The sequence below is a fragment of the Apteryx rowi genome, unplaced genomic scaffold, assembly GCF_003343035.1.
Source record: "Apteryx rowi isolate R43461 unplaced genomic scaffold, aptRow1 scaffold_107, whole genome shotgun sequence".
In the NCBI taxonomy this organism is placed as follows: domain Eukaryota; kingdom Metazoa; phylum Chordata; class Aves; order Apterygiformes; family Apterygidae; genus Apteryx; species Apteryx rowi.
Window position 1 is genome coordinate 1567426 of NW_020447275.1, and position 20001 is coordinate 1587426.

General features: G+C 41.8%; 1 protein-coding gene across 1 annotated transcript in view; it reads left to right on the forward strand.

The window, feature by feature from the left end:
- Positions 1-4292: 4292 nt before the first annotated feature.
- The window catches only part of LMO1 (LIM domain only 1), a 57115-nt gene continuing 41406 nt past the window's right edge, over positions 4293-20001 (forward strand). The window contains exon 1 of the mRNA XM_026070639.1: positions 4293-4851. Coding sequence (XP_025926424.1) covers positions 4827-4851 — 25 coding nt within the window. The 5' untranslated portion in view covers positions 4293-4826. The remainder of the gene's footprint in view (positions 4852-20001) is intronic.

Consider the following 20001-nt stretch of genomic DNA (forward strand, 5'->3'; position numbering starts at 1 on the left):
GCGCGGGGAAGCGCCGCGCTCCCGCTGCGGCCGCCGGCGCCTCGCGGGACTGCGTAAATTGCCATAAAACGTGCCTCTGACTGGGGAAAGTGAAGGCCAGGCTGAAGAGGCGAGCGGGAGGTGCCTGCCCCCTCCGCCTTTCCCTCTCTCCTCCCCCCGCTTCCTTACGATCTTGGAGTTCCCGCTTCGGGCAGGTGGGCACGAGGAGAGCGGCGGGGTGGCGGCGCGGCGCGGCGGGCGCCGGAGCGCTGCGGCTGGGGGTGACTGCGCGCTGGCCCGCGCAGTGCGTGGGGAGGGAGCTCAGGGCGAGCTTGCCTCTCCCTCGCCCTGCATTTTTTCTTTTTTCCTTCCGATTCCTTGAAGCCCTCTGAAGTAAGCTGACGTAGTGTTATTAATGGGGTCTATAATGTTCCTGTCAAAAGTGCATGTGTTGGAGAAGAGGGAGTGAACTTATCTAACTAGTCAGAGAGAGAACCGTAGAAGGACCTTTCTCATCTCTCACCCCCTGAGACAAAGGTAAAAGGGTTAAGTAATGTCAGAGGAATTAAGCAAGGTTAATTCCTTACTGGCATGCGTATGCGGACCAAGATTTGTGTTTCTCTCTGACCGCACTTTCGGGGGTGACCTGTGGTTGCAAGAGTCCCCTAGCTGGAGTGGCTCAGTACAGATTTTGCTTGACTGTTAGAGGGAGGAAAGGCTTTTAACTTCCCCATTAACAGCCTTTAATAATAATAATAATAAACTGGGTGATGTCTTAATCCCGGTAACTCTTTGTCAGAGGGTGCCTGCCAACCTACATCTGTTTAAATCTGATTGACGGGTGAACAGCAGGACGCTGCCTCCAGAGCAGAAGCGAGAGGCACAGGTGAGCTGCGAGGAAGAAGGGAGATCTGAAGAGGGTTTCCTAATAGGGGTGTTTGGGTTCTTTCAAGTATTGCAGACGTACTCATTAAACACAAGGAGCTCGGGGCTGGTGTGGCGGTGGTGTAAGGAGATGAAACCAGAACCACTGATTATCCAGACGGTTCTCAACAGCCTCCTTCCAGGAGATCGCGGCAGCGGCCGCGTGAAAGGGGATAATGGCGATGATGGCCGAGGTAAAGAGGAAATTAGAGCGGGGTGCACTTAAAAAGAAGTGAAGTAGGAAACAAACCCCTGATGAGAGCAACGTGGAGATCAGAGTAACAAAACCAAAGTAACGTCTGGGAATCTTCTGTGCTCTTGGTGGAGTAGTTATGCTCAGGGAGAAATTACACTCACTTTTAGAAGTGCACTGGAGAAATGGGGGACAGGAGGTGAGACTGAGAGAAGAAACTCTTTTATGAAGAGGTTATTTTACCTTTATGCATTTCTTTCTGCCTGATTCAAATAGGTTCCAGTTGCCTGCTCATCTGTGAATGTTAAAAGGGGATGCTGGACCTGCATAGGTTACAAATGGACTAAAATGGAAGCTTTTGCTAACTAAACTAATTCCTTTTGAAATCAAGCTTGAATGAGCTTGTTAATAAAAATGGGTCTGTTTTATTGCTGTAAATGGCTCCTTTTTCAGGGGCCAGTCTGTTTTCTACTATCTGAAAATCCTAGCATTGTGGATAATATCCAGTTCTCCCCCTGATTTTAGGAATGTTTGCCTTTCAGTTTGTTTCCCATTTTTTGATGTCTCTCCCGGCAGTAGGGGTGCTCACAGTTATCCCTGTGTGCAGAAGGCAGGATTTCTGCAATGTTTTTCTCCCCCAGCAGTCCTGTGCATCGTGGGGAAGGCTCTTGCCACCTTGTAGGTAGAGGTTGCTCCTTTCTTTTGCATCCCCGAAAGCTACTTGTCAAGCTGTCCTGTGGTCTCGGAGGCAGCTCCCGCTCTTCCAGCCTCTGGGTACTTGCCCTAACAGCACTTTAGGGGTGCGTGCTTGCCCCAGTGTGACACCAGTATCGCTCATGAGGTCTAATAATCAGTATACCGCTTTGTGAGTGAAAAGCTTCCTTGGCAAACACACAAACACGCTCCTTGGTGCTGAGAGAAGTAATAGAGATGCCGTAACACTTTTCTCTGGTCTTTGCAGATACAACTGAGAATGAAGGGACAGACTTAAAAAGTAACAGCAGTGATAATGTTTTTGACTTGATGTGTTGTGGCACCATGTCAAGTTATGTCAGGGAAGTAACATCGTTTCGTGTTTGAAGTGACATAATATAACTTGACTGATGCAGCAGGACTTGGTATTAGAAAATATCACTTTGCAATGGGACTTTCGCACATATCTTCCTGAAACAAACGTTAAGAGCTGAGACGAGGGAGGTGGGAAAATAGAGAGGGGTAAAGGTGGGGAAAAAAAACTCCTTCTAGGCTTTCATTTTAGGTGATTCCGATGCATAAATCTCTGCTGAATTTGCTCTGGGCAAGCCAACCTACGCAGCTGYGCAACACAACTATAAATTTCAAGATAATGAGAGCTAAGATATTTCTCAAATATATAAATGTTTTGATTGCAGAGACCAGATTTCTGCTTAAAAAAGTAAACTGACATCAGATATCATAAGTTCCAACAGACTGTGTTAATTGTAGTTGCCTTTAATTGCTGTACAGTCTGTTGGGGGTTAGAAAACTTTTTTTTTTATTGTTGGTATGTAAAATGATTAAGCAGATAAAGAACTTTAAAATATCCTTTTGCAAAGGGAATAATGCAGATTGTAGGACACGATTAAGCAATAAAAGAATAAAATGTACGTTGATCCGATATTGCGTATTTTTTTACAAGCTCATTGTGGCTGCTAGTTAGCCGTGTCATAAAAGTCAGCTGCAATAGACAATGGCTAACTTCATTTTTATAAAAAATATGCCGTTCTCGTAATTACCAAATAGTGCAACTTTAAATGTACTATGTATTTTGGCGTAAGTTTGTCCTTTTTTGAAGGCATAGGATTGAAAAGTATGCAGACAGAGGAAACGGTCTGGGAGCTCACTGTTTTCTAATGGAGGCCAGTAGTATATTAGAGGTATTAAAAAATGCCTCTTTCAAGTTTAGAAAAGCCTGTAGTTTTTGCGCTGATGCTTTTAACTATTAGACCTTAATTATCTTTGGGATAAAGCCCTCTCCTTTTTAACTTGTACTTCTTAAAATAAACGATTATTTATGGTGGTTGCACTCTTATCCTAAAATACATATTCAGCCCTTGCAGACTAGTATCACAAGGAAACAGTAGTTGTTCTAAGTACTGGATGAAATGGTTCAATGTAAAACAATATATTTAACATCAAATATGTTCAAGGACTGTTAGGATTAAGTATTCAAAATGAAGGGGGAAGGAAAAGCCACTTCAGCTGAGGATAAGAAATCTAATTAAAAATAGGTATTAAGGATACATAACTTGAGCCCACTATCATGCTTTTTTAAAGAGCACCGTTGTATCAGTTGTAAAGAGGAGGAAGAAGTATCATTAAAATAGGAATGAAATGTTTTCTTGGATTAAATGATAGAGATGACACAAATGGTGCTGTTGATCTTGGAAGCATGGCGCCTGATCCAGCAATCCTTACGGATGCAGTTGGAGACAACAGCTGACTGGTCTGAATAAGGATTGTTAGTCGTGTGGGGAAGGATAAAAGACTTGGGCCTCAAATGTGTCTGTTTATATTTCGGTATTGATGGCATCTCTGAACAAGTGGAGCAAACCTACAAGGGTCTGTACTGCGTTCTGTTTGTTAAATTTATTTTAATATTGACCTAGTGAAAACAGAGTGAAACAGAGCCATATTCGCTAGTGTTCTCTGAAACGAGTGTGTACGTGTGCAAAAAAAACCAAAATATTTGCATAAAAATTTAGTATCAGGTTTTAAGTCACAATAGATGAGTGACATCTAGTTGAGCGTCGAAGGGTCAATGTAACCTGGTTGGGTCTTCAGAATCCTTCGCAGAGAAGTTTAAGTCTGGGACCTGTCAGAAGCTACTGTCTGGTTTCAAATGAAATCTCCAATCTAAAGTGAGCAGATCGAGAAGAACGCCCACGCTTTGGAGCAATGCATTCATAAAGAAAAAGAAAATATCAGTGGTTCAAATTGCAGTCTGTGAAGCTCTGTTACTCAGCTTTTTCCTACTGTTTTGTGACTTGGTCACCGATGATGAAAGGAGACAAAGTTCTTAATACCTGATACACTTGAGATAGGCAGTGTGTGTTAAAATGAAATGTCGAGTCTGTACTGCAGGTGGTGCTGCTGAGCTGGAAAGGCTTAAATTCACCGTGAAACCCTGACAGGAGAATAAGAGGGGTCCCTGGGAGATATGTGCATTTATTCAATAGCAAGTGTGCAAAGCTCACAAATTGAGAGACAGAGGCAGCAGTAGTCAGGCTTAGGTATTCTACCCTCTCTGAATATAATTTTAGATTTAGATTCAGCTTAAATCCAAAGGGAAAACACTTTATAAGGCTGAAAGCTGTGTAGTTGCAACAGCCAGGGTTATGAGCTATCAAATGCAATTACATTAAAATAGATTATACTGTGTAAATTGAGCCATTTAGAAGGTGAGAACCAAAGAAACAGCTCTGATCCCCCTTCTTTCTAAATTGCAGTTTTAGTTCTTTGCAATTCTGAGGCACAAAAGTAGGTGAGACTGCTTTTGTATCTGCAAAGTGCTTCATTTCTGAGTGTAATTCTAACTGAGTGCAATCTAGGTTAAAAGCTGGACAACTGGGTAATTAGAGCTCACTTGCTGCTAAAGGACGATCAGCTGTACCGTAGCTCATTTGTGTTCCCAGAGACTTGTTCTCTTCTCCCCTGAGCGGAGGCTGCTGGAGAAGAAGCATCTGTTCCCGGACTTTTCTTGATTGCTGAGATGATGGTGCTGGACAAGGAGGACGGTARGTGGGCTGAGATTGTGTAAGCCTGTGCTCGGTATCTTCTCTGTGCTGCTAACGTGTAAATAAATAGTTCTGAAGCAGATGCGCGTTGTGCATATCGGAGTGCTCTGCCTCAGCTTCTGATATTTTCCCTTGTGTTGATAAAAGCATGCTTGCTCTTTATTTTTTTTCCTCTCTCCTCTGGCATGATTGAACCAATTGAGAAGGGTTTACCCCAGGCTCTGTTTGCTGAAGGACATAGCAGAAATAGCTTGATTCGGTTTTTTAAAATCTATTTACATTTTTCTTCCTACAAGTTACTCTAATATATCCATTTTAGCCTGTTTATTATAATAGCTTTTATTGTAAATCTAATTTTGAGATTTTTTCCTTCCCTTTGTATGTCATCTGCGTCTCTTTAATGTACATTTTTAACATCCATTTCTCGCAGATTTTCTTCATAGCTATAAACATAATGACAATAAGCTAATAAGCTACTTTGGCAAAAAAGCATTGGCTTATTCTAAGAATTTACTCCCCTCTCTAAATGGCAGAAATGGAGGTTCATTTGGGAGGTAATTTAATGAATGAAGCTGAAGGAGAACTTGACTTATTTTGGGGCTTCACTTATACTTGTTTTTTAAAGCTGACTAGTTCTTATCAAGGATGACTAAGGGATGTGTATTGATGTAAAAAAATATTTCATGACTAGGCAGTGCTAGCTAGTTGTTAGAGTGACCTGATGCCTTCTTTTGCCCATTGCGTACCAGGGCGTGCAACTTAATTGCTCAGTCGCCAGTAGTTTCTAGGAGGGATGTGGTAAGTCTAATTACAACTTTTTTTTAAGATTTTTTTCTAAGGCTGCTTTGTGGCTCATTCAGGACTTTCCTCCTAGCTTGTACCCTGAAAGCAAAGATTGAAACTTGAGGCAGAGTAAGACGTTTCTGTAGCAGCCTTCCAGGTAGACTTCATCTGTGGTCCTGCCTCTGTTACCGAAGACCTCCGCCTTGGAGGTGTTCTGTGTATTGAAAGCAAGAACTACATCTTAACTTCTAACACCTAGTTACAGCTATTATGTCACTGTTTCCTTTCACTTTATAAATGGGCATCTTCATGTGCTGCATAATGTGTATGTTATTGGATTCTGCATTTTGKTTTTTTTTTGTTTTATTTTGTTTGTTTTGAAATCTCTTCACATATTATCACAGTAAAAAAAAAAAGTTAGTGATAGGCAGTTGTCATTTGGAAGTAGAAGAAATTGCTGAATATTTTCAAAGCTGTAGACAGAAGACAGCTTTTCACAGGGATCCAAAGAGCCTGGAGAAACTGGAAGTTGAACATTTCAGTAGCAGCATTGATTTTACTTGAATGTATGCATTGCTTTTTAAAATATTTATGAGAAAAATAACTTGTAATTCAAAGTCACTTGTTTTTGTTTGTCAAATTGGTGCTAATCATGTATTGTTAGTAGTATTGAAAGCTGAGCTGTGCCAACAAGTTGGGACAGTATGATTTTTTTTTTTCCCCCTTGTCCCATATCTGTCTTCTGGTATTTTACAGTTTTATGCAGAATTAATGCTATACCAGGGGAATAATTAGAAAAGCATGCTTGACTATTTAAAATAATGAATGCTTGCTTATCTCTAACCAGGAGGTTTTGTACGGAAGTTTCTCTTCTCTGCCTCCCCTCCCCACTTCCCAAATAAGTATTTTAGATCTTTTATCTCATGGTAGGTTTGTTTTCTTTTTTTGGAAATGATCAATCTGGTGTATTCATGTGCATAGAATTTAAGCCTAATTTTYGTGAAGAAATCTGAACGTTTTGTCRCATTCTGATTTGATGCACTTGGGAAAATGACAAAATGTGAATGGACTTTTCACAGAGATTGTACACCTTTACTTTAAAATATGAGAACAAACAGAAATTTCTTGTTGTCGGCATCCTCTTTTATGCAGTTTCAATTAAATCTTGACTAAGAGTAGACAAATGCAGTGTCACAGTGCCCATGTATAAGTTGTCTTGCATATATGAATTGATTCTGCAGTAATTAAGTTGGCATCCTAAAACTGTGAAATAATCTTTCTTAGGTTAAAAAAAAAAAAAATCCTGATATTGATTTCTGTTGAGCTCTCATAAGTTTCTTTGTTAACATACTAAAACTTAAGAGGAAAAAAAAACCCAAAAAACTGAAGCATCTGTTACCCATCTTCTAGATCAGCTTTGCAGTTGACTGGACTGTGGATAAAAGACATACTAAGTGGCTGAGTATTGCTTATGCTGGGAAAACAAATGAAGCTAACAGGGTTTCAAAGGCTTTGAAGCAGTGTCACTCTCAGAGGTGTTCAGTTGTTTTCTTTGGCAGTATAAGTTGAAGCTAGCTAGTTTACTTTATTAGAGGCATAAGGCTATTCTTGTAACCTTTCCCCGATTAAGATGAATTTGACTGTCTGACCTTATTTCTTACTGGACCACACGTGGTGTGCTAGGTTTTTGTTTTTTCCTCTCTTAGAACTCATCTCTTTTAAAAGACAGCAGCTTTTTTCGGTATTTTGTTAAATCTTCCTTTTCAGATTGTGCTTCCCTGCAGAACTCTGTTCTGCTATGAGGGAGCAATGCAAATCAAGTACAATAGCCCAAATGAATTCTTCCCGTTGGAGGCAGTGTGTTTGCCTGCATGGAATCAATAATGCATCATGGAGGGATCAAATTTTTGAGTATAATGTGTGAATAATGCTTGACACAAAACAAAAATTCAGTCATCATAATAGCAATTAGGAAAAAGCTGCAGCTTATCCCAGCTGTAATCTCCACTAACAATGAAGCGCAGCCTAGTAATCAGCATGTATGGTATGAAACGCGCTAATAGAAATCATGGCTCTCTGTTGTGTGTGTTGGGGGGGGGGGGRGTTTCCTTTTAGCTAACTTGTATTGTGTTAACTACAGATGGTATCCTTGAACCAAATTGTTGAATGTATGTGCACTTCCAGAAACACTGACCACGTGTATTCATCCCAGTGTTGCACAGACAGTAGCACCCAAGACTATGGATTCTGTGTGTTTTAAAAGCAGAACTCTAAATATATAGCAAGAATAGGTCAAGTGGACAGTATATGGGAGGACTCTGTTAACAGGTACCTGTATGCAAACCTTGGTGTTTATTTAAAAAAAAAATCCATAGTTTCTAAAGAGTAATGAAAAATGCAGATACTCAGTGGTTGTGTGTGTGTTGGGGTGGAGGAATGGCTCTTGGGTTGATGGGAGGTATTTAGGGCAATGAATATTAGGTAATTTGAAACTGGATTAGTAGCAGCAGTTGGGTTCCCTGTTGTGTAAGAGCCCATCTTACCCTGCACAGAAGGAGAGAAAAGCAGCATTTGGATTTAGAAAAGCAGTAAAATTGATTGTATAATGGCAGGCCACAAACTCTATTGAGAGAATGGTGCCACCGCACTCTAGCCATGGGAGTAGGGCTGTGGATTGGCTTAATAAGTGAGTGTGTCTGCTGCCATATATATGGATATCTATAGATAGATGAATATGGAGAGATCTGTCTCCAGCAAGATTAAGTCTTAATGAGCTGCTTCTGTTAGCAAAATTTTTATACACATAAAAATAAGGCAAGTATGGATTGCACACACACCTAATACAAACTCATGCCATATAGGAAGAAGAGCTGTCCTTTGTGCTACTGATATCTTTTGTTTTCTTTTTAAGGTATGTTACTCAGGTATAGCTACTGAAGAATCATGCGAGGAGAGAGGAGGGGAAATGACAGGGCTTTCTTCTCGTGTGGCAAGGAATTTAATTGTTCTGTTGCCTAATACTCCTGAAGCTGCCTCCTCTTCTTTTTCCTTCCCCTCCCCTTCTACCTAGAACCTTCTGTGTGGTCCGTCACCGTCTGGCTTCCCCTTTATAGAGAAACACTGCACATCTTCCCAAACGCCAGCTTGTTCAAAGAAGGCTTGATTCAGGTCACTGAAAAGCATGCGTTTCCCTATTTAGTTGGGTTACCTGTTGGTTTGCTGAGGGCTCCATCTTGACACAGTCGCAGTGTAATTTCAGAGGTTTGGTCTGGCTTCAGGTCACGATACTGTGTCCTTTTGTGACTCAAATGCACAGCAATGGATTAATGTATTTATGAAGAGGCAACAGAAGGTTGTGAAGCAGGAATCTGAGTAAGACCAGAGCACACTCGGCAGCAGAATAAACCACACAAGACTTGGCTGCAAAAAAGGATCAAAAAAATTTTTTTTGAATGTTTCTCCAAACTTGATCAAATGTAGAACTAATGGTGGTCTTCCTAAAGGTACCTCTTGCTCTCAGAATTGGCAGGTACCAAGGCATGAGACGCCTGCAAGAAACTGGTAATAAAGTAATTGCCTAAACCTTTTGGAGAAATGAAAAATGCTGTAGTTAAGAGATCCAGGTTATCAGAGCTCCATTGAATAAAATCTAGTTACTCATCCTGTGGGAAGAAGATGGCTGGAAGGAGTTAGCAAGCTACTTTGTACAGGTAGGGGTATTCTTGCCAGGCAATCAAGTTCTTCTTAGTGTCTGCTCTGATCAGGGAGCCGAAAGATCTGGGTAGACATCTTTATAGGGTGTCATTGTTCTTAGGTCCCAGATGCTGGTGAGATGTGCTAGTTGTCTGGTTGACATAATAAGTATTAAAACAGTTGGTAAACGTTTCTCAGCTTGGGTCATATGGCAGAAACAGCTGTTTCTTGGAAATTCGTTTGCTTTAGTTTAAATACAGTAGAAAGGCTACTTGATACCCTGGCAGCAGAACTTAATTTCTCTTCTTTGGAGTTAGCATTAAGTTTTATGATCTTTAACAAATACAACATGAACATGTCAGTCTGTTTGTCATAGCCATTCTGAAAATACCCTTTTATGGTAGAATCTTCAGAAAAATTCCTTTTAAAAGCAGTGCATTATTAATAAAGTAATCCATTAGGCCTGGTGATAAAGGGTCACAGCAGAGTCTGAAATACTTTTCTTAAATGGTTAAGAAATTTATCATGGTTGGAGGATTAATTGATTTCATTTGGAGGCTTTTTTTTTAAGGTTTTCAAGCTTCGTGTTTAGAGACAATTTTACTCTATTTGTAAATACGTGTTTGCTGCTCAAAGTTTTGTTATGCTTTCATTAGCATGAGCTATTGCATTTCTGCTAAAGGCAAACTATTCTTTTAGCATTATGACTGATTGCATCTGTAAGGAGTCTTACTTAGGTAGAGAATATGAAAGTTTATGGCAAATAAGGTATTTTACTTGAAATCAATCCAAAATCAGAATAATGGTATGAAGTATTAGGTGTTGCAGTGTAAAAATAAAAAAGGCACTGCTGATGCTGCTAAATGCTGAACTGTAAAATTCTAATGGGTCTATATGTTTTTTAAATTGGACAGAACTGTCATCATTTAGAATACATAGACATTGTTTTAAACGGTATAGAAATCACTGCCCCCGACTTCAGTAATGTGTGTAACTGTTGCCAGGGAATGATTTATTCACTGAATGTAGCTCCTATTCACTGAAGGCTTGGGGGTGGAGGAAGGGCGACTTAAAATGAAACTTGTTCACTGTTAGATTAACATAATTAAGCCTATAGATGGTCTGAAAACAATTCACTGCATGCAGCTACTGTTTTTTAAGTGTGTGTGTGCGTGTGTGTTCTCTGTTCTCCGACAGGATGATTCCCCAGCCTAAGTTTTCAAGCCTGATGTTGGGGACTATCTGTGCAAGCAGATGCTCGACTCTCCTTTCCAGTGAATGTTTTTGCAAACTAGTTTCTTCATACATTGCACGTCAAAACAGATAATGGATGCTGTTGTGCAAATTTAGAGGATTTTTTTTAGTTGCATTGAACATTCCTGAATTCTTTACTGCAGTGTTCAGAGTTCTTTACATGCTAATCAAACTCGGAAAAGGTGGTTTGGGAAGTGAAAGTAATATTTGATTCCCCCCCCCCCCCAAGTATTGATTCCAACAGTTCTTCTTAAAGAAAAAGTGGGAAATTGTTGCATATTCATGACTGAACTGCAGAGAACTTGGACCAGAATTAAACAATTAACCCTCTCGCCAATGTAAACATCCATTTGAGTCAAAGCCAGGGACATTCCTACTCAGTTTATTATGGATCTGAGATATAGAAATGTATTCTGGAGGACTGTGTTTCTAATAAATAAAAAGGCATAATGAGAATGTAACTGGGAAGGAAGACAAAAGCAGCCATGCTTTAAATTGTTAATGATGGTGCCAGTGGCTGCAGCTTTACCACAGCTGTTTAAATTGATCAGCTAGTGAAAATGTTTTGTTTTGGCATTTTCCCTGTATGTGCAACTCTTTCGAAGGGACTTCTGGAAGCTTTTCAAAGGGGAATCATGATCTTTTTTAAACGAGACGTAGAACAGCAGTTTCCAGTATTTAAGCATGCAGTTCAGTTTTCCTTTTGCAAAAATGTTTTTGGCTGGCATGTGTTTGCTTCCCCTAAATTTCCTTTTCCTTTCCTCAGTTTTTCTTTCCCCTTCTCTCCCTGTCCAAAAATATTGCAAATTACTCGCTACTCATATGAGAGAATGCAGCAGCACACTTCCTAACTGTTGTCTTTTTTTTTTTTTTTTTTCTCCTATTTTTCTGGCGCTAGTGAGCTTGGTCAGAAAGGCAGAAAGGTGCTATGTCAATTTGCTATGCATCTTTTGGTCAAGCATCCAGTGTGAAATTGTTCTGTAAAATGCACTTTTTCAGAGGGGACTTGCTACCAATTTGTATCCTGGTTGGCTCTACCTTGCAGCTGATGCACATTAACCACTATCTCTTTAATGCTTGTATCATTTCCTTCTGCTCCAGAGAAATGGGTATACGTTTCAAAAGGATACAGTCCCTTCAAGTTGCGTTATAGGGGAAGGTCTTACTTTCGGTATACTGACAAGGGACACACACAGCTGTCTGCTGGTGGAGGACCAACTTGACCTGGAGAGCCTTGCGCCTGGGCCTGGCGTGCAAGCCTCTTTGGGGCACGCTGGGTGCCAACTGCCTCATGGCTAGGCTGGCCCTTAGATAATCTTGAGCAACTTGGTTTCTGCCTAATGTACTTGTAGTGCGTGGGGGGGGGAGGGGGAGTTTGAACATTATTCAGAATCCATTATATATTTATCTTCATACTCCTCTGTGGAAAATGATTTCTGTAAGTACCCTGTTATGGTTATGAAAGCCTGAACCAAGCATCAGTCTCAAACCCTTTGACCTGTCTGCACAGAATGGAGATCTGTTTTGAAAAGGACTCCTTCATATCTGTTTTTACTCCATGCCCTTCCATTCATTTGCCTATACAAAGCAATAAAGGGTAAAACTAAAGTAACATAAATTGGTCTGTCTTCCTGAATCCATGTCTCGCTAATGTACCCAGATTAACTCAACTGTAAATTGTCTCCTTTGGATGTCGTGTCTTGCTAAAAGTTTCCTATATGATTCATGATTTGGATTGCTTTTAACAGCTATTGGCTAAGCAATATGGTAAATGTACAAGGTGATGCAATTGGCATTAGTGAGAGGATGCACAGGAGCATGTAATGCAGTCAATACTACATTAACTACTGATGCCCAATTACAGAAACTGGAAGAGTGGCTTTTAGGAGCATTAGGACTTGCAGAAGAGCTGAGATCACCTGCCGCTCCTTGCCTAAAAGCTTCACCCTTTATGCGCTGGGATCAAAGCAAACATTCAGTTGCTGTTTTGTCATGTATAGCAACGAAGGTATTTTCCCCCTCCCTTTTTTCTTCCCCCCAAAAAAGTGTCACACTGATGCTTTTAGCACATGTAAATTCATATCTCCATATTTCAAGATTCTCCTTCCATCTCTTGGGGCAAGACTTTATTTGAATAAAAACTCTTTAACCACCCCTGTATTTACTGGTTCTGTTTCTCTGAAGCTTAATACTTTAGCCATTTTTTCTTTTAAAGAAATACTAAGTGCAATTTAGAGTGTCCTATTTCAGCGTGTCAGACAAGACTCCCTTTCCTCCCCCCAGCTCTTTCCTTTTTCTAATCTGTATATGATTGTTTGTGACCTAAGCTGACTTGAAGTCTCTGGAAAGAGTGTTTTAAAATATGACCAGATATCACATAAAACAGGATATTTGAGTGTGTGACCTCTCTGTGGTGCATGTTCAGATTAAGCTCACATTGTTTTCACCATTGCTTTTAAAACCCATTTACAGTAGACTGCAAAGGACCACATTACACTGAAAGATGGTGCATACTTTTGGATTGAGCTGAGTATGATCACAGTTTCTAAACCTGTTTTAAAAATGATGAGCAACATCACTGCTGTATGGTGCAACCAGCAACCCACAAAGTTCTCTGGACTTTGAGCAAGATGGGAAATTAAGTGGCTCTAAGAACACTGAAATTTTTTAATATAAAAGACAGCTGGCAGGTGGCTTATTGCTCTTATTTCAGCATTTGTCTTTACTTCCAGCTATTATACTTGGCACGACGCTGCTGCTTTTAATCCTCAAAGCATCTTACCAGTATTAAGTAATTCTTGTGCTCCCCAAGTTAGCATCATCTGGAGCGAAGGCCTGGGTATCTGTGGTGGTGTGCCCAAAGCCCCAAGGAGTGGATGGATTTCTGTGCGAGTTGTCCCAGGTTTGTTCAGCTCCGCTTTCTCTCCGCACAGCCCTTGCTGCCCTGCCCAGCGGAAGAGGGTGGCGGCATCCGAAATGGCATCTCTTGATGTAGCGCGCAGCTTTGGGCCCTCACTCCATCCCCCGTTCTTCCCCTTCACTGAGACCCCACATCGGGTTAGAAGGTCAGAGCTCCATGAAAAAGAGAAAAATCATTTCTGTAGCTCCTAGGAAGGAAAGAATGCTATTGTAATAGTTGCTTTCCTTGACTCGTGATGGGCCAGTGCTGGTTGTGTCGATCCCCCCTCAATAGGCTATTATTATATATATTTTTATATATATATATATATATATATATATTTTAAGTCCTTGGGTGTCAACCCAAGTAATTGCAAATCCTTGATACCAAAAGAGGAAAAACCTTCACTAGCTGCTTCCTGCCATGATTATAAGCGTCAGTGACATTCCCCTCTGATTCCTGCAGTGGTTATAAGTGTCAGTCGTGTTCCCCTCTCATACGTGCGTGCATGCAACGGAAGAATGAGGCAAGACCATGCTGTAAAATGCTATGATGTTCTGCAGGGGCTTCCTTAGCATCCCTTTTTCGGTRGATTGTGCCTTAACTTTTTCTCCAGCTAGCAGTTTGGTTCTCGGTATGATTGCTCCGAGGTCGCACCCAGCCCTATCCCATACGTAGTTAATGTCTGTGTGTATTCGGCCAGTCTGGTATGCGGGTTTGACTACTGGGGGAGGAAGGAGGGACTGAGGGGCAGTGGGGAGAGGAGGAGCAGCAGTGTTGTTTTTAAGAGGACTTGCTTTCAGTTCCTGATCGATGCTCTTTTGAACGTCGGAGGGGGAGGGAGCAGAAGGCAACCTGCTGGCTTTCTCCTTGCACTAATGTGTTTGAAAGGTGGCACCAGCGCTGGAGGCGTGCAGGAACTTGACTGAGCTCTGCCTTCAGAGCAGCTTCAATGTGACAAGTATCCTGTGCTTGATGCCGCTTCCAAGCTGTACAAACAATGCTTTAAATGTCTAAAGTACCCAGCAGGGCAAGTCAAAACGTCCTTGAGTAACTTTGTATTTAGGCAGTGTTTTCTCTTTTGCTTTGATCACGAGAGAACAGATGTGTCTCCTCTTCTGTGTGTGTTTGTGCGCACCCCCATGCGCACACATTGCCCGTCCTTGTGCGCTGGCTGGGATATTTAGGGTAGGCTGTTATGCCTCTTTGTTCTTTCATAGTATTGTTTTTTTTCCAGGGAATCTAAGTTGAAATTTAGAGCAGTCAGACTAAACAGGGTTTTAACTTATTCTCTCTCATTGCCTTATCTCTCTTTAATTTGGATAAAGTAAAAATATATATATAATAATACTCCCTTAAAAAAAAGTATGCATATGTATAATCGATTCATTGACTAGTCTTTTTAGGGGTTTTTAAGCATTCAGTCTAAGTGAGCTGCTCAGTGAAATTTGTACATTCATAAAATAGCTGATTGAAAAGCAATATTTCAGATAAATACAAGCCAGCGATCTATCAGCAGTTGTAATAAAAGCTGGGCTTCAGGCTGTGATTTTATTTTGAAATAATAAGAATTGCTTTATTCTTTTTACTTGAGTTACCATGGTAATTCTGTCGTGTAGCAGTGTTATATTGATTTAGAAAGTGGACAGTAATATTTCTTTTGTGTTATTCTGTTTCTAGGGGTTGATTTCTAATTTCCACTTGGAGATTACTTTTATAAATTTCTTAAGTCCTTCCACTTTTTTCTCTAGCAGTGTAATTTTCCTCTCACACATTGCTATTTTCTGAGCTTATTGGTTTGCTCTTATTTTAAATTAAACTTGCTGGTTTCAAATATTGAAATGACATCTTTGTCTGTGTCTGTACTTTGGTTTAGCAAAATATTACAGTCTGCTGTTTTATGCTTAATAATTTAAGGAAAGCTTTATGTCTGTCATCAGTGGTTGTTGGTAACTTATGACTAAACCAACACAGAGCTTAAACCTCTGACGTTTTAATATTTGGTGCTTCCATCTGGCATGCTATTTCTTCTTCTTTTTTTTCTTTGATTTGCCTTGTGTGTGTATACTAAAGAGAATGACAATTAAATTCTTAAGGTATTAGCAGGAGTTGAAGAACGAGCTAGCTGCTGGCTCCCTTAGGGCTCCGTGGCAACTAGGAGAGTCGTTGGTTTTGTCCCTCATGCAGGTGCTGGTCACCTCTCTTCCTTCATCAGTTAAGAAGCTTCCAATTTTTTGAAAGCAAAACTTTGATTTGTAGACGTCTATGTACGTATGTAATGATTGACAAAAAGTAGCAACCTGTTATAGCACCGTACAGGGTCTCTGTACCTCGGCTCTGGAGAACTGCTCTTGGCTCGCTGTTTCTTTAAGCAGTGATCACCTAAACAGGAGGTGACTGTTCCTTGTGGCATTTGCTTCTTTTTCCTGAATGAGAAATAATGGGTCTATTCCAAGCCTGGGAGACAAGAGGAAACGAACCTCAGCATCACTGCTTTCAGAAGTGGTAGTTTAGAACCTGACAGCAAAGCCATGAATTCTGCTTTAAAACAGAAGTGGTTAAGTTCACCTTTCAGTCGAGAGGGTGGGAAATCTCCTCTGTGAGCACTGAGTGCAAATTTCCTGTTCTCACGAAAATGCTGCTGAGGGGGTTTGCGGTACAAGTAACCGATGAGAGTGGGCCTGAGGTCTGGTTTTGTTGCCCTTTAGTTTCAGCCCGGGGAGAAATTCACCAGTGGGAGTGAATAGGCGCAGGCGCCCTGGCTGATCTCTGCGCCTCGCGGGACCAGCCGTAAGCCGGCGTTACTGTCACCTGGAAGTGGCAGAGGAAGAGGGGGAGGCTGGTGGTGGTTGACCCCAAAAGGACTGAGATACTAATGTGATGGAGCTGGGAAAATGGCAAATGCAATCCTGGAATGGACTGAACAAGAAACTTGTAAAAACGATGATGGTGAGTGCTTGAGCAATGCACTGAGAGGACCTTGCCTACTGTGAGTAAACCACAGATCACCCATTCCCCAGCATGGAGAGTCTGGGTGGAAATAGGGGCAGAGAGGATGCTCAAGGAGACGGAGGGGCCCATGCTTGAGCTCAGCTACCTTGCAAAATGCAGGCTGATTATCCTGCCCCGTAGGAGAACGCTGGGAGGGGAAACATGGGGAAAGAAGGAAAACAGGCTTTTTATGCAGGAAGATCATCTTGTTGGTAGAACAAGTGGTTTTAAGTGACTAAGAATATATCTAGGCTAAAAATCTGAAAGTTTCTGGGCCTCAAAAGGGTTGGCTTCTAGATCAGCCTGCCCCAGGGAGTATTGGGGAAAGAAGGTGAGTGGCTTGGGTTAGAGATCGGTGCGGCCATCCACAGCTCAGAAGGTGGGACTCACTAGTCCTCCTCAGCCTGGACTCTGTGCGGAGAGGTTTGTCACACTGTGTGAAGCTCCGTCAGTGTTTCCATGTAACACCCATATTTTCGTGAACATTCACTTATGGTGAAAATTGAATGTAAGATCCTGCCCAAGCATACCTTTTTCTTTCCTATTAAAATTTTATAAACCTGTCATTTGGCTAGGATTTTTAGTTCTCTGTGAAAGCAAGATAAAAAGGGGGCCCCAATGAGGAAGCATGGAAAGGATGGTATGTTTCACTTCCTGGATGCTCCCTTTTTTTAAAAATAACAAAAAAACCCAAAAGACATGTTAAAGCACAAGTTTGCAGGTGAACTCCTGGGGTAGGAATGGCAGAAGCCATGTCTGCAGGCTTTGAGCTTCTATTGGCCTGATTTGGTTTGGTCTGAGTGTCAAAATGTATAAGCAGCTGCTGTTCCCTGAAATCTCCCCTGGCTTTTCTGCATGCATGTTGCTGTGCAGGTGTTGCCTGTGCTGTCGGTTTGACACAACTTTAAAGCCTTCAAATAGGTTTTGACCTGTGAGACTGTAATGGCCCTTGGAGTCTTTATGGCCCATTGGGTGATGTCTGTTATATATTAGTCTGAAATATTTCCAGAATAAATAACTTGATTTTTTTTTTTAAAGTCAGTAATTATAACCCTCCACAATAGAGTGCAATGGCTCCAAATGCTAAAATGCAGTTTTAAAGTAATGCAACAAGAGACTGTTTAATGTCTCTGACAGTCTCAGGGCTGAGCATAAGTCCTCTGCTTTCTTTCTGCAGCATTTTCTTTCTCTTTCCATAGTTGAATTACAATATATCCATGCTACCAGGAGCTGACATCTCTCCCCAGATTCTCTGTGATGTGGCAAACCAGTATGATATTGTGGGTCTCCTCAAAATAATGGTTTTGTCTTTCCCCATCACACCTGCTTTTCAGGAAGAGCTTCAGCTGATAATTTGCACTCATCTTAGTAGGGCCCTGTGCTCAAGAGAGCAATCCTGCCCTGGCAGGAGAAAGGACTAGATGATTTAATAGATTATATATATCTACCTGTGTATATATATACGTATACCTATGTATACACACACACACACACACACACACACACACACATACATACATATATATATAATATATATATATAGCATTTCTCTCTATACCTGATCTTTCCATGGGATACAGTGCTGTCTGCATCCTAAGTCAGGATTTGGGTTTGCCACCCCCTACCTAAAATATATTTTCTTTCCCTATGGTTCATTCCATTATAACTGTGGGATATATCTTCTGGGACTGAGTAATTGGCTAGGTCAGAAGTAATCTTTATTTCACTGGAGAGATGTTTACAAACTGATGCTGTAGTATCTCTTTAAAACCCACTGAGAATCTGATTAAAGGCCTGAGGATCTTCTGCAAAGATTGCCTGCTCCCAGTTGACTTGAAAGGGTCAGCATGCTGTCACAGTTTCAACTACTAAGAATTAACTTAAGGCTGATTCAAATGCTACTCTCTATGTATAGCATTGATTGGACTGCTTTCAAATGGCACAAGGTAACTTTATACTGTAGCATGTGTGAACTCCATTTAGTTAAATAGGGAAGCTGAATGAATATGGTCGCTTGTGACGCAGGAGCTCAAAGGTGAATGCAGCTACCCCTTCTGCCCTGAATTAAATACTTCAGGGAGGGTGGGAGAGAAACATAATTCTCATTGTAACATATATGGGATCCTGACTGCTGCAGCTGTTCTTCACCAAGTGCAGCTCCAAAGTTTCACATAATCTTTTCTTCTTTTCCCCACAACATGCTCCACCCTGAAGGCTCGACCTTAATGAGATGGACTTGCTCTTAGTGGCAACAGCAGCAGAATGTGCCTTTGGTGAAAACATAGATCCAGTGAAATGGATTTGGTGCTGCATAATTATTGTCCCTCTTTCAGGAACTGGTAGTAGCACTAGGATTTTTAACCCTGTTTCATTGGAGCATCAGTGCTCGAAGGCATCCTGCGTTAATGTGGGCAGCAGCTTGTGCTGACTCGCACAAAGCTGTGGGGTTTGCAGTGCCACGCTTCCAGTTGCTAGCAGTAAACCGGCTTTTAAAAAGGCCCTGCTGAAAGCAGCCACCTGACATAATGATATGCTCTGCGGGAAGCAATGCCAGGCCGAAAACCGGTCTGTTTGAGTGCTGTCAGTGCTTCACCAAAGCAGGCAGTGCTCCTGCTGCTGCTGGGCTGGCAACGTGGAAATGCTGGGGAGCACCTTACGGAAAGCAAACAGGAGCTGAGCTAAGGCAAAGGACGCTCTGAAGGAGCTGCTTCTTCCTGCTGGCGTCTCTGCCAAGGCAGCGTTTGCTTCTCAAGCTGATGGAGCAAAGCAGGGCAGATGCCGCCAGGGCTAAACCCCTGAGCAAGAGGCTTGTGCAGAGTCCAGCTGGTGGAAGCCAGTGAGCATCTTGCTGTGTCCAAGCAAAGGCGAAGCTTCCTGTTTCCTTGCCTCTGGTGATGTCCAGAAACCAAAAGGCCTTTCTACTCATACRGTCACAGCATCAAGGCTCTTGGGGTTTTATAGATACATAAGTGCTGTCCATAAGGGAGTGATTTCAAGGGCTGGTGCATCTGTGTTAGAGGGTTCAGGTTTCCCTTGCCCACTGTCTAGGGAATTTTTCCTAGTGCTGTCCAGAGGGGAGGGAAAGGTGGCAGGAGTAAAGGCACCAGTAGACTGAGATCTCAGGCTAACCTAAGGCCTGGGATGGTGTGGGGGTGTTTTTGTTTTGTTTTTTTTGGGGGGGAAGGAGGCAGAGGGGCTAAGAGCTGTTGTAGTAAGTGCAGTTTTGGAGGAGGAGATGCTGGAAATGCTGACAGGCTCTGAATTGGAGCAGCCAGAGAGGCCGTGCTGCAGCAATACACTGCTTGGCTCTAGTTGTGCCCAGTGCAATTTGTGTGTTCCCTTAGTGCAGTCAGTGTGCAGCATGTCCAGCACTCATGTGGCAGCCGCACTTGCGGCCAGAGCTGCAATTTGCCAGCGGTCACTCTCAGAAGAAAAATGTGCCCCGGCAGGACACTGAGCCTGCTGAAGATGGTGGCAGCCGTGCACCAGCCAAGGTAGAGGAAAGGAGAACAATTTTAATATCTGCTGTA